At 36.2% G+C, this 14,644-nt stretch overlaps 2 protein-coding genes and 1 pseudogene across 2 annotated transcripts; 1 reads left to right on the top strand and 2 right to left on the bottom strand.

Annotated features, from left to right (window-relative positions):
- Positions 1-308: 308 nt before the first annotated feature.
- Positions 309-6,123, bottom strand: LOC140826811 (cytochrome P450 714C1-like; annotated as a pseudogene).
- Positions 6,124-6,949: 826 nt separating this feature from the next.
- On the bottom strand, positions 6,950-8,690 carry LOC140828287 (large ribosomal subunit protein eL43). The gene is made up of 5 exons (XM_073191274.1): positions 8,572-8,690; positions 7,929-7,968; positions 7,472-7,560; positions 7,259-7,341; positions 6,950-7,166 (listed from the first exon to the last, which is right to left on the bottom strand). Exons 1-5 carry the CDS (start codon positions 8,572-8,574, stop codon positions 7,103-7,105), a joined length of 279 nt encoding a protein of 92 aa, XP_073047375.1. The 5' UTR covers positions 8,575-8,690; the 3' UTR covers positions 6,950-7,102.
- Positions 8,691-10,476: 1,786 nt separating this feature from the next.
- On the top strand, positions 10,477-14,644 carry LOC140826665 (probable serine/threonine-protein kinase PBL19). Its single transcript, XM_073189159.1, has 5 exons — positions 10,477-10,983; positions 11,255-11,681; positions 12,462-12,722; positions 13,351-13,473; positions 13,951-14,644. Exons 2-5 carry the CDS (start codon positions 11,331-11,333, stop codon positions 14,485-14,487), a joined length of 1,272 nt encoding a protein of 423 aa, XP_073045260.1. The 5' UTR covers positions 10,477-10,983; positions 11,255-11,330; the 3' UTR covers positions 14,488-14,644.

The raw sequence follows: 14,644 nt of genomic DNA, 5'->3' as shown, positions 1-14,644 counted from the left end.
AAAAAAAAACCGAACACTCAAAAATATATTTCATTTGGGGGCAATCATCCCCTCAAAACCATTCTTCTTTTCGTTTTGTGTATTGTGATGGTCGATATTGCACTCAGTGTACATCAATTGTAAACTAGAAACTCAATGGTCACGTACACATGCTTGTATCGAGTTAAGAGATATTGTATAATTTAAATGAATAATACCGGATGATGACCGATTATGTTTTAAAGATTATGTTTTAAACTACGAAAGCTATATGTTCTGGAAGATCATATACATATTGAATTTTTTAACATGATAATTGAATGCTCCTACTTTATTATACTTTTATATTGAAATACTGCGTGTAAAGAACTTTGAGGAAGTCAAAGTACGAGTTGTAGTGGCACCTAGAGCTTTATTGTGTTGGCATTATGGTTTACTTTTAATGTAGGAAAATTACGGTGGTCTTGTCTTGTTTTTCAAAATATTTTGAAATGATTTTTGAATTTGAATCTTCAGAATTCATGTGAGTTATGGAAGACCAAGTAGTCAAGGTTTCAGATTTGCAAACGTAAATAATGAAAGGGAATCCTTGAGATGGTAGTGTCTCGAGTTTCTCAACTGTGATGCTGACTCCAAATTCAGGTAGTATAACCAATCTAAACACAGGCGAATGCCGGTATGTCGCGGCCAAAGAGAAGCTAAACTTGGCAAGAACGAGAGACAAAATGACCTTCAATTCCATCATTGCAAAGTTCTGTCAAAGCACGTACGAGCCCCGACTCCGAATGGCATATAAGCTAGTGGAATCTTGCAGGCTCCGGTGATCCCTTTGGCAAATCGATCTGGCTTGAACCGAGGAGCGTCTGATCCCCCAAAAATCTTGGTGCTGGTGAAGTATAGGTATCAGAATTCAGAATCTGAACAATTACGCCTTTTGGGACATGAATTTCTTTGAATTTGATGTCTTGCAAGGCTACTGGGGGGTATAGGCGTAATGTTTCTTGAATCACCATGGTTAGCTGCAAGTGAATAGGAAAGTAAAAAATCAGTGCTTGTTGCTTATGGATCTGACACGGAAAAAATGTTTCAAGGTGACACGTTTTCTTGACTTTGAGTCTCTCGCCCACCATATGTCACAATGGTGCAACGAGTCTGTGCAATGGTTTCATGGTACACACGCCTAAAAATCACATATACCGACAAATGATAAAGTTCCAAAAGTTAGCTGCACATCAAGCTTCATGACGAGGAGATAGCAGTAGTCTCGTGTCCAGCAAATATACCTTATTGCAGTTGTCGACGATAAGCTTGTCCATTTGACACATCTGTAGGCACACCATTGGCATCTCTACATTTCTCAGCTTCGCTGAGTATCAGTCGAAGCGAAGGAGGTCTTTCTTGCTGCCGTTGAGTCGTGCTCTTTTACAACCTCAAGTATCATTGCGTCTATTTCATTCTCAAGTCTCCATATTCTCTTCTTGTGTTTATTAGGAAGGTATCTGTATTAAAATTCGAACAGTAAGAACATATACTGTCATTGTAATTCTTATATAGGAACACTGACTAGTATGATTTCAATTCCAACCCCTCGACTTGAGCACGCTGATAGAATCAAAACATCCAGCTTAAATAGAAAGATCTTCAAGAAAATCTTGAAATGTGCAACATATGTTTTATCATTTTTGTGTAATGGCAACACTTGAATCTTGATAAAGTATTCTGTCTAATTATAATCATATAGAGAGAGCAATGGGGAGATCTTGATAAGTTGGCGAAAAATGATAAACTTTAGAGGTATGAGAATACATGATTACCTTTCAATATACATGAAAACTGAGAGTTCCGTTTCCACAGTGTAAATTGATGAGGGTGAGTGTTGTTTGTATCAGAATGCATGTGTTGTGCGTAGGTGTTGTAACACCCACGAAAACATGTAGCGGAAATTATAGTTTAACACATAACACGCAACTGGAATGATAACAATACGAGAGACGAGATATAAATTATGCACAAGTATAAAATACTTGCGCGGTGTCTCAGGACAAAATAATTCACTAGAAAAACTTGTAAGTTTACAAAAACCAATACTAGTGAAAGAATAAAACAACTCCCTAATTAAGGCGAGTAAAAAACAATTGCATCTTAAACCTCTAACAAACCGTATAACCAATATACAGAGGATGCATCAACTGAGAAGTGAAAAGTCTTCAAAAATCAACACACTAATCAAAACAGTGATTAGACGTTGTCTTCAGATGTTGTCAGCACTTCACAGCAACACTTTAACCATGGCACGAGATTGCTTCGATCTCAAAAACTCTTTATACAAATTCGTCTCTCAAAATTTTTTATGCTCTCTATCTTATTCTTTCCCTTCTCTTTTGAGTCCTATTAAACATGGAAAACAATTTCATTAGAAAACAAACTCTTTTAAAACAAGAATATAATTTCTTAAAGATATTATGATATAATAACTTAAAGATATTATGAGTCATATCAATCATAGTCTCATATCAAATATTAAATCTACACGAGATCATATCATTAATTCGAGATTATTCTCATGTCTAGAAAGACAAAACATTAAAGATATTAAAAAGAAAAATATATCAAGGAATAAAATTCTTTTCAATCTCCTTCTTTTTGCCTTTCTGGACAAAACAACCCAAAAATGGTTATACGGCTCAGCTCCCCCTGAGTTAGCAAATCAGTGACTCAGCCAACTTTAGTTGACTCCCCCTGAATTCTACCGTTAAGCCTCCCCTGAAAACAAACACAGTTAAAACAAATGTTGTATGTTAGATGTTGCAACATTTAGATCGTAACATCGAAACAGTTCATTAATCATGAGAAACTAAGATCAGAGAAAATAAAAACAACTAAAGTATTAAAACCATCAAGAGAGAAAAATGAAAGAAAACTCAAAATCTCATTATCCTTCATTACTGCCAGCATCATCATCATCAACCATTTTTGCTCCACTGGTTCCAGCTGTATCTACTCCCCCTTTTTGTCCAGAATGGACACCAAAATCCAGCAGAAGCTCATAATCAGCCACTTGATTTCATAATGTTCAATGGTCTTCTTACCATTTTCAATCTGTTGTCGACCATAGGCAATCTGAGCTTGAATTTAGGAGATAGACAGTGTTACATATAACCAGTAGGAGGGACATCTGTAGGAGGCGGTTTAACAGTCTCAGGCACATGCTCAGATGTTGTATCAACAGTGTTGCCAACATCCGGAGCAACACTAGAATTCAGCCAAGGCAGATCGATCTTTCTGTTGCCTTTGAAATAAGCAGGAGAAATATTCAGAGGATCTCCGACATGACATTGATCTTCATCAATATCCCCAATGAAACCTTGAGATTCCAAGATTCCATAAATCAGTGAAGGGTAAGACAGCTTGGTTTTCTTGAAGTCTCCTTCAGCATATTGCAATGCTGTCTTGAACACCAGCTTCCCAAAGTTAAAGGCACTTCCAGTACCAATAGAAAACAACACCAGGGCCTGAGATCTAGTCACAGTAGTAGAATTGGTTGACGGTGTCCAATTCCAAATTGAGGTCTTGTGCCGCACAGAGAAAAAAGAAGTGAGATTGGCAGCACTCAACTTCTTGGGATGGTCAGGGAACACTTTGATAAGGCCTCCAGTGAGCATCAGGTTCTCTTCAACTTCCTCCACATCAGGTGCGCTTAAATAATTAGGAATGGATGATGAATAACTTTACCGTTTATTATTTTCCCTCACATTCTAAAATTTCTCCTGCCCTCACTATTCATTTTTTTCTGCGCAAATTATCTCTGTGCTCACTGGAGGCCTTATCAAAGTGTTCCCTGACCATCCCAAGAAGTTGAGTGCTGCCAATCTCACTTCTTTTTTCTCTGTGCGGCACAAGACCTCAATTTGGAATTGGACACCGTCAACCAATTCTACTACTGTGACTAGATCTCAGGCCCTGGTGTTGTTTTCTATTGGTACTGGAAGTGCCTTTAACTTTGGGAAGCTGGTGTTCAAGACAGCATTGCAATATGCTGAAGGAGACTTCAAGAAAACCAAGCTGTCTTACCCTTCACTGATTTATGGAATCTTGGAATCTCAAGGTTTCATTGGGGATATTGATGAAGATCAATGTCATGTCGGAGATCCTCTGAATATTTCTCCTGCTTATTTCAAAGGCAACAGAAAGATCGATCTGCCTTCGCTGAATTCTAGTGTTGCTCTGGATGTTGGCAACACTGATGATACAACATCTGAGCCTGTGTCTGAGACTGCTAAACCGCCTCCTACAGGTGTCCCTCCTAGTGGTTAAGTAACAATGTCTATCTCCTACATTCAAGCTCAGATTGCCTATGGTCGACAACAGATTGAAAATGCCAAGAAGACCATTGAACATTATGAAAATCAAGTGGCTGATTATGAGCTTCTGCTGGATGTTGGTGTCCATTCTGGACAAAAAAGGGGAGTAGATACAGCTGAACCAGTAGAGCAAAAATGGCTGATGATGATGATGCTGGCAGTAATGAAGGATAATGAGCTTTTGAGTTTTCTTTCATTTTTCTCTCTTGATGGTTTTAATACTTTAGTTGTTTTTAGTTTCTCTGATCTTAGTTTCTCCTGATTAATGAAATGTTTCGATGTTATGATCTGAATGTTGCAACATCTAACATACAACATTTGTTTTAACTGTGTTTGTTTTCAGGGGAGGCTTAACGGTAGAATTCAGGGGGAGTCAACTAAAGTTGGCTGAGTCATTGATTTGCTAACTCAAGGGGATCTGAGCCGTATAGCCATTTTTGGGTTGTTTTGTCCAGAAAGACAAAAAAGAGAGATAACCATACATAAATACAAAAGAAAGAGGGTGAATCGACATTACTCATTACTTATTTTCCTCTGCTGTCATCGATTGTACTTGAAGTGAACTCAATTCAAAATTTGGTGCCTTAATCCTTGAACTCTGAAAAACCGTATCGATATGATTCTCTGAAGGGCATGAAGTGTAGAGAATACCTTTTCCCCTTTCCCATAGCTGCTGCCAAAGCAAGCTCTCGAAATTATATCTGTAGACAACTTGCGCAAATCCTCGTCTACCTTGATCTCCAGTTTTCCTACCAAGTCTCCAGTTTTGGTCTCCCAGCTTTCTAACACATCGAGGTTGATTCAGCCATCATGTTCACCATGCCCTGCAAAAATTATATTAAATGTTTCAGGAGAAGAAAGAAACGAATGGCGTTTTTAACATCTTATAGTAATCATATTGTTGGATTTGAAGACACATGTCCCGATAACCAAACAGCTTAACTACATAATTATTTAAATACTAAGACTGTACATGAGTAATACTGGCTTGTCTAAGTTCATGTAGTCACTTGTTGAATGAGAATTGAGAAGTACACCACATACCTTAACTTTATCAAGATAGAATTCAGGAGCGATGATCTTCCTTTGGTGAGCCCAATAGGGACCGTTCGATGTTAAGATGCCTCGACCGCGCAAAGGACCCCGATCCCTGAAAAGTATGTAGGCTTCCCAAGGTTAAATGAGGGCTTATTTCCTTGATCGAATCTGGATGTTTGAAGCACAATATCTGTATATTCCCCGTGGCATACACAAAATAGGTCCTGTAATCATACTTGGGGTTTATGCATCACTGCCTCCAAGTATCTATTTCTCAGCTTCAAAAACCAACTTGAGGAATGCTAAAAATTCACAACATACAATATTCATCTCTCCACTGCGTGAGATGTGGGAGAGCAGTGGATGGCCATGAATGAAGCTTCTTGCCAGAATCTGCTGATTTCGTAACCAGATTTTCCTGAACTCGTTTATTAATCTTCTTCATTTCAGCTATGTTTCCATATAAAAGTGAAGGCAAAGGCCCTCTGATCCCTTGTTTTTAGAGCTTCGATCGTAGCCTTGTGTACTTCCACGAGAAGGAATCTAAAGGCCAGCCAAATATCAAGAAACACCCACACAAAATCTGTGAGAAAATCATCGGCAGCGTTGGCCCTTTCAATTTTGATTCTTCTGCTTCCAACATCATGTCTTGTTCAAGTGCTAGCCGAGCGGTCGTTTCTTTTTCGAGAAGCGGTCCAGCTTCTGTCCAACTTTTCATGATCTTTCGACTCCCTGCTAACTCTTAACACTATATCTACAACTTACTAAAATTAAAGATTATTTTTTTCTCCATAGATTAAAAATACCAAGTTCTACAATTGTATCAAGTTAAAAACTAATGTGCGATCGACTCATTAAAAATAACGTGTGCTTCATAAAAGAGTTAAACGAAATCACATATTATGGGGAAATATGACATTGTTGAAAAAAATGTTAAAACTATTATAAGGCTTTTGTGTTTATTTTCTAAGAGATTTTTTTGCTACTTATAATTATCTCGGAACCAGATGTATTTTCACCTTTACGTATCTGTTATTTGTTTCTTTTCTAAAACCTTATTTTATATGCACTATACACACATTAATGAGATAATAATAATAAAGAGACCTTCTAACTTTATTTTTATCGTCGATTGAATATAGCATTATACAAAATCACCATGTGTTTCACCTTTGAAAAATTTTGGAGTGATCATAACACAACCCCGTAAACATGTCATCTTTTTCATCGATTCATTATGGTTTTTACCCTTCTGTTTGGTCATTGCACAAGTGAAATCAGTTTGGTTAGTTTTATTTTGCATAGAATTACATTAATTCAACAAATAAGCTCAAATATTTCACTATTTGATAGTGCAACTCGTTAGGTTTTAACTATGAAATGAATAGATGAATTGCAAATCATTAGTACATATTAAATACGAATAGGGACACATAAATATTTACGCTCTATTTTGTGTTATCTACACTCCACTTTATGTGTCAAATTTATTCACAACTGGAGTGTAAATAACAAAAAATAGATTGTAATTATCAACCCTTGAAAAGAAGTATCTTGAAGAGCAATACAAATGAATTCAAGTGCAAAATATTAGAGCAACAGCAGAGAGCATTGAAGGTTGCTCGGAAAGCATAGTTGCAAATATGCTCAACCATGGAAGTCTAAAGTAACATTCAATTCAACATGAAAACTTTCAATAATAACAAGAATTTAAACAAAAAAATTTAACTCTCGGTCTGCTCCCTCAACCTTCGGATGGTGCTCCTAACCGTCACGGCACTTGCAGTGCTGCAACAAAGATAAATGCGAGTTGGGTATTTAAGTTTACGAGGCATACATGTTGACTACAGGCAGAAATTGCATTTGTGCAAGGTTCTTACTTCAATGTATAAGCACCGCCGGCTTTCACCTTGCCACAGTCCTTGCAGCCCCAAATGCCAACAGCTTTCCTCTTCACTGCATACTGTAGTAGCAACATTGTAGCCAGAAACAACCGATTCAAACAAACAATATATTCAGAAACATGCACGATAGACCAAAGTGCGTTGTTCGAACTATAATTTTGGCAGATGCCATAAACATCCAACACGTACCTTGCCACAGAATTCACAGAAGTACTTGCTATGCTGGCTAACTTCCATCTTCTTAATCTGCTTTCTCAAACTAGCACCATAACGGGTGCCTGAAATGTCAGAAGATACTCTAATCAATCACAGCCAGCGTGGCATAGGAAGCAAATGTTGAGTTCAATTGCAAAGTAACCTACAGGTACACCAGACAAACAGCAGTCTATAGAATCAATTATTGTGATTTGAATTAGAACACGGAATATGAGATTCATGTAACATACTAACATGTTATCAAAATTCGCTTCCCAGAAAGAAAAAAAAAAGTAGCAAACTTACTTCAAAAGCATTCAAAAATCAGGAATGTTTCATTAGTCTCACACCCAATCAAAATAAGCTAGTCAATATTATCAACAATGCTAGTAAATAAACGGAGAAAAAAAGTCATCTCCATAGGTCCTGCAATTGGCACAGTACAACATACCATATTTTCCGACAATTCCAACCTTCTTGGTTCTTTTTGCCTGAAAAAATAAAGAACCATAATATAAAAACAAAATAGACAACGTTGATCCGTCCAACATGCATTAAACTCAAGCAACCTCGGATAAAGCAAATGAGCTGAAATTCACCATTTCACAAGAACACTAAGCTACAAAAACGTGAGGCCAATGCTTCACATTGAAGCCTACATAGATTCAGAGTGAAATTAACCATGATGAAATTCACTACCTCACAATTTTTTTTTGGCACGATTGCCCTCCAACCACCATTAAAAATTATACAGCAGACGAATATACAGAAAAATTGCATGTTACATACCGTGAACTATATCTAATACTCCAAATCTAAACGAAAGTAAAAACTAGTGCACCGACTTTCGATATGTCTAATTGAGATTGAATAAACTTAAATACATCAATCTACACAACCAAGAATTGAACAAACCGAACAAGAAGGAATCACTGAAAAAACAAAATAAAAAATTCAAGAAGCAGACACTGATATGGGGAAAAAACAATATAACTAAAACCAGCAGCATTAAACATAAAATAGCAAAATTTAAAACCATTAATCAGAAATTTATACGCATATGATATAGATTAGAGGTTCGTAGGAAAGATTACCATCGAAGATCGGTGACAGAGGAGACGCGAATCGAAGGAGAGAGAGCTCAGGCGTACTTAGTCTTGTAGTTATATATTGGCCGGGCCCCAGTGAAGCTGTGTGACAGCCCTAGATCGAGAGAGATGGACAATGGGTTTGTCAAATTAAGCCCATACATACAGGCCCAATCAGTCAGAAAAATAGGGGGCTTCGTGGTTTTGTCAAAATGATTTTACGATCATATTTTACAAAAAAAATTGGGATTATTTTTGAGGCCCGAAAATATAGGCCCAATAGGTGTCAAACTAGCAGCCTTTTAACTTAACAAAAGCCCGCCGAACAAGGCAAAGATTTATGGCAGACACTTTTTAACCTCAAGATAAGAAAAGATTTCTATTAATTTAGTAATTTAATACACCACTTGGTTCGTGGATGAGACGAATACTGATGAATACATAAATTTAATAAATTAATATAATTGGACAAGATAAATTATTTTTTTAAAATGGAAGAAGTAGAAAAGCGATATGGCATCGAAAATTTGGATAAAAATGATTAAGAATGATATATTAGATATTGATTTGAGATGAAATGTGAAAAAATTACATAATGAGACGAGATCTGAAAATTACATAAATAACAATAAAGTAAATAAGTTAATGCGTATAAATATTAATTGACGTGTCTGACATTGTCTTTGGTAGCTATTCGAAGAATTGAAATAAATAATATCGAAAAATGGACTTTTGGAGTTATGTCATAGTCTTCGTCTTCCATTTACTTACCCATAATTTCATCTATTTAACTTTATTTAAATTTAATTTCATTTAAATCCATCACATCTTGCAAAGACCTGTCCAAATTTTAAAATATTAAGTCTTTCCGAAAATGTTAGGTATCGAGATTTAATTTCTTTAAATTTTTTAAAGATGCCTCGATTTCGATATTCATCTTCTTTTAGCATTTGTTTTTAATTTACCAAAAATATAATTAAATTGGAGACAATAAACCCCTTGAAAGAGGAGACTCGTCGTTGTCAACAATCATGTAATATTATATTATATTATATTATATTAGTAAGTTTGAAGTAAATAGAATTACTAAAGTTGATGTCATATTTATAAAATTATAAATATATTGTATTTTTATTTCAAAACAAATATTATAAAAATATATTTTAGTATTGTGTATTGTTTAAAACAAAAAAGAATGACATTAATTTCGTTCTGCACATTTCAAAATTTACAAAAACTCGGGTAAGATTTCAATTTTAAAAACGATTCAAACTCATTATCAAGAAATTTGTCTCTTAGATTATTTAATTTCTGCATACATTTTTCTCAAATTAAACTTTAAAACATGACATTCTTCTTGATGATGATGCCCATTTCATCTCTTCATTCCTCCTCTTAAGACAAAGTGCATCTGTTCAAAATATTCTAGATATCTTCATGCGTACGACGATGTAGAACCTTTATTCGAAATTTCAAAATTGGCTATTTTTTTATCTTTTAATTGATGAAATGAGAGTCCCACAGGTCAACTCAAATCCCATTTCTTTGTCTTTTTTTTTATAATAAATCCCATTTCAATATATCTCGTGAACGACAGGTACTATACTACCAACTCATGGTCCAATCATCTTTAAGCAATCAGTTTTTTTAAAAAATATTATCAAATAATATAACGGAAATGTTTTCTACTCTGCTTTCGACATATTTTTATTTGTAATATTCTTGTTTATATTTATAATAAAAATAATATTTTTTTATGAACAGCTTAAATAGAATATTTTTTTTCAATTTAGCTTAAATTGAAGCATGAGTTTTTATGTTTGGTCAATCACTGCACATATTACATAAAAGAAAATAATTTTTAGCTTATTAGTTAATGCGAGTTTTGTGAGCTTTTCTTTGCATATCACAGGAAACAAGGGAACCCATTGGCCAAAATATTTAGGAGAGCAACCAACCTTATTCAGTGAAGCAAGAAAAAGGGAAGGAGGAAAGTTTGTTAAGAGAGAGATTATTTTTCATCTCACTTTGACCGCGTAGGAAGTTGGAATTTTCGCAAAAGATAGTCCAAAGGGTTGAACAAATCCTGGAAGAATAGATATACAGATAGTCGCCATCCATTCATCTATATATATATACATATGACACACACAAGCATTTATTGATCATATTATTTTTGCCTCACCTAACTGCGCTGTGCATTAAATTCTCAGTTATTGATGATTAATGGATAGTCCCCAATTACACACACGAACACACACACGCAAGCATCATTGAAAGTTTTCTCTCTTGAAGATTTCATCTGGGCTATCTCGTTTTTATCCATTTTCTTGATGTTTTCCAGCCGGGGGTAATGTTGGCTCTTCATGAAATTGCTAGTTCGCTTTCCGATATGTGATGCCTTTTGTTTTTAAAATGGTAATAACTTTCTTCTTTGGCCTTTGCCCTAATTTTCTGTTTTTTTTTTAAAGAAGCAGAATCTGAACTGATCATGCTATGCCTTTGGGTTGGTGATATTAATTGTCTTTCGTATTTTCTTTAAATTACTTTTTTGAGAGGTAAATTTTAATATACTTGCCACTCTTTAATTTGTCTTGAATCCACCTGACTAATTCTTTTGTGTGCGTGTGTTAGGATTTCCTTGAATTTCGATTTTTATTTTTCTTTTGGTTACTTTGAATTTTTGCAGGTTTCCATGGCAGTCCAGTGTTCAAAACTGAATCTTGAAAAGCCCCTTTCAATTTAAAGGAAAAAAGCAGAAGATAATGAAGTGTTTCTATCCTTTCAAGGAGAAAACAAGAAGCAGGAGACAAAACTCAGCCCCAGTTCTGAAAAATCAGAACAATTCTGATATCTCACAAAGTGAGAGGGTAACAAAATCGTCGTGCTCAGCCCCTTCACCTCGAAGCATACCTGAATTATATGAAGAAAAAGCTCGTCATTTAAGGGTTTTTAAGTTTTCTGAGCTAAAGCAGGCTACTAATAATTTTAACAGATTACTTAAGATAGGTGAAGGTGGTTTTGGATGTGTTTATAAGGCAAGCATCAAGCCTGCCGACGGAAATGGCGACCCTTTCGTGGTCGCCATTAAAAAACTCAATAAAGATGGCTATCAGGTATGCTTCTTGATCTCATGTGTGGTTAGCCAGCGGTTGCTGAGATCAAATTAAAGTCTCTGTTTGTTCGATAATGCTTCAAGATTATTGCTTTGATATGTGTTGGATTAGAGAACTTTATTCTCTTTCTTTTTCTGCTAGCAATCTGCAGACCCTTTTTGTGATCGAACCAGATTATGTTTTGTGAAGTGGTTTGGTTTCGGATGATTTCTTTAATTTGAAAAGTTTTTTTTTCTTGTTTTGGTTTATGTGATTATTCGGTCCTCCATGCATCAAACAATTCAATGTGGATTGATTTACAAAAGTGGCTATTGCAAACTAAACGTGAGAGTTACATTAAAGCATGGAAGGACAGTGGCAAGCATAGGAATTTCAGACAAGTGTGCGGCTTAGTGAGCTTTGAACGGATCAAAGCTTGGAGTTTCATAAAAATTACACATGAAAAATTAATTTTTTTCATTTCGGTCCGCCTTCGGGCCTGAAACACTTGGAGTTACAGAATTTATTTCATAACTACCGTAAGTCCTCAAAAGAATTAAAAAAACCGGAGTCCTCAAAAAGATTAAAAAAAACAAAAAAATGAAAAACTATCAAAATATGTGGTGTAAGTTTATGTGGGACCGTGAATCCATCGTGGATGACTTGATGTTCGATATCTTGCTCAGAAATTCATGCTAAAAATTGTGTTGCCGCCAACTTCCAGTTTATGAAGTGTTTTGTGAGTCAGCTGTTATATATTATATCGAAAAATGAATCATTTTAGTGCCTCGAACTGTTCAGGGTCATAAACAATGGGTAGCAGAAGTGCAGTTACTTGGTGTTGTAGATCACCCAAATCTTGTAAAACTTATCGGTTACTGTGCTGTGGATGGAGAAAGAGGTATTCAAAGGCTACTTGTGTACGAATACATGCCTAACAAGAGCCTGGAAGATCACTTATTTAGCCAGGCTTATCCATCCCTTTCTTGGGATCAAAGAATGCAAATTGTTCTTGGTGCAGCTCAGGGATTGGCTTATTTGCACGAAGAATTAGAAATCCAGGTTTTAACATCACGGGCTTGGCCATTGTTATGTTTCTACTGTTTTTTTGCTAGTGGTGGACCGTTTTCCCCCCTAAATGTCTTGCTGACAGTGTTTGCCCTGTGGAACTTCTTTTCTTGATAACCAATTGGCTTTACTTTTGTCACTATGGGCCCGAACGGGTGACAAAGTATATGGAGCACATTGTTTTAATATAGTCAAGATTGGCATTCGATTGGAGTTAATATGGAGTTTTCATTGTTGCCATAATTTGATTTTTCAAGGCAATTGGCTCAGTGCCTCGGTAAAAACTCTGCTCAAGCTCAAATGCAAGTGCTTGACAAGAGATACTCAAGGGCAATTGGTTCATCTATTAAATTTTATTTTTAATGTAATCGTCCTGTCATAATGTCAACAATTTTACAAAGACCTGAGGCATGTTTTTAGTTATGCTGCTTGATGTATGTGTTGTCGAATTGTGAGTCAGCATCCAAGAGTATAACAGTACTTGCACCAGACACAACTTGTTACCACCCTGATGAATGAAATGCATCAAATTACAGCGAACTGTTATCTCGAATTTATGAGCTCTACTTCAATAATTTGACCAGATCCCATGTAAATTATTTTTATTTATCCCAATGGTTAGGTTATTTATCGAGATTTCAAGGCATCAAATGTGCTATTGGATGGAGATTTCCATCCAAAACTTTCGGATTTCGGGCTTGCCAGGGAGGGTCCAACTGCTGGTCGGACTCATGTTTCAACTGCGGTATGTTCCCTGATCTGGTAAAATTGGCATTTACACTTTTTATGCGAAGTGTGAAAAACTTCTCATATTGTCTCTTGTTAGTAAGATTTGGAGCAAGCCCTTCTCTTTAAAGACACTATAGGTGAATCCCGCAGAGACAAGCAAGGGCAGTCTCCCCCTTAAAAAGGATAGATTCTTAAATTTTAAGTGTACCATCTTGAAAATATTAAACTCTTGCCCTCGGAATACATCTTTGATCACCCAAACTCAACAAATTTGTGATGTCTTTTACCTTGTTCTTGGTCAGCTTGTAAGAGATTGTGAATGATTTTATTGTCCTATTCATGTACTTTTAGGCTATCTCATTTCTTTTAAGTGAAAGTAGAAGCGAAGTTGGTTCTAGTCAAGCCCATCTGCATGCAGTCTCATTTGCATGGATATAATTGTATGCAACATAATACATTCATCAACTATCTTTAGAACCTAAACTCTGTGTAGGTCGTTGGAACGCATGGATATGCTGCCCCGGACTACATACAAACCGGCCATCTTACTACCAAGAGCGATGTCTGGAGTTTTGGCGTCGTATTGTACGAGATCCTAACAGGCAGACGGTCTCTAGAAAGGGGACGCCCCAAATCCGAGCAAAAACTGTTGGACTGGGTCAAACAGCATCCAGCAGATGGTCGGAAATTTGGCATGATAATGGACCCAAGACTTGAGAACCAATACTCCCTAACCGCAGCTCGTTCCGCCGCAAAGTTAGCCGATATTTGTCTGGTGAAAAACGCCAAGGACAGGCCGAAGATGAGCGAGGTGGTGGAAAATGTAAAGAAAATACTGCAGATTTCAGTGGAAGAAAGTCCTCCTACCCAGTATTTAGAAAGCGAAACGATGGAAGAAAAGCCCGAAATAGCCATGGGGGCGGCGGAATCCGCTAAGCGGAGACTTGCCCATTTGGCTAATTTGAGTGAATATGTCGGTGGAGGAGGTGGTGGGAGATTTATGATGATGCAGCGGAGTAAAATGGCGTAGATACGGAGTTTTCTTGGTTTATTGTAGTAGTTGTATAAAAGGACCATCACTTTTTGTGAAGATTTGAGTTTTCAGAACTTTGCTTGTGCAGCGATTTCTGTAGCTGTTTGTTTTCTTGTAAACAATTAAAGCAAAGTTGATCATTTTAAAAGTAGAA

This window comes from Primulina eburnea, chromosome 3 (assembly GCF_022965805.1).
Source record: "Primulina eburnea isolate SZY01 chromosome 3, ASM2296580v1, whole genome shotgun sequence".
In the NCBI taxonomy this organism is placed as follows: domain Eukaryota; kingdom Viridiplantae; phylum Streptophyta; class Magnoliopsida; order Lamiales; family Gesneriaceae; genus Primulina; species Primulina eburnea.
This window is presented reverse-complemented; position numbering and strand designations above follow the sequence as displayed.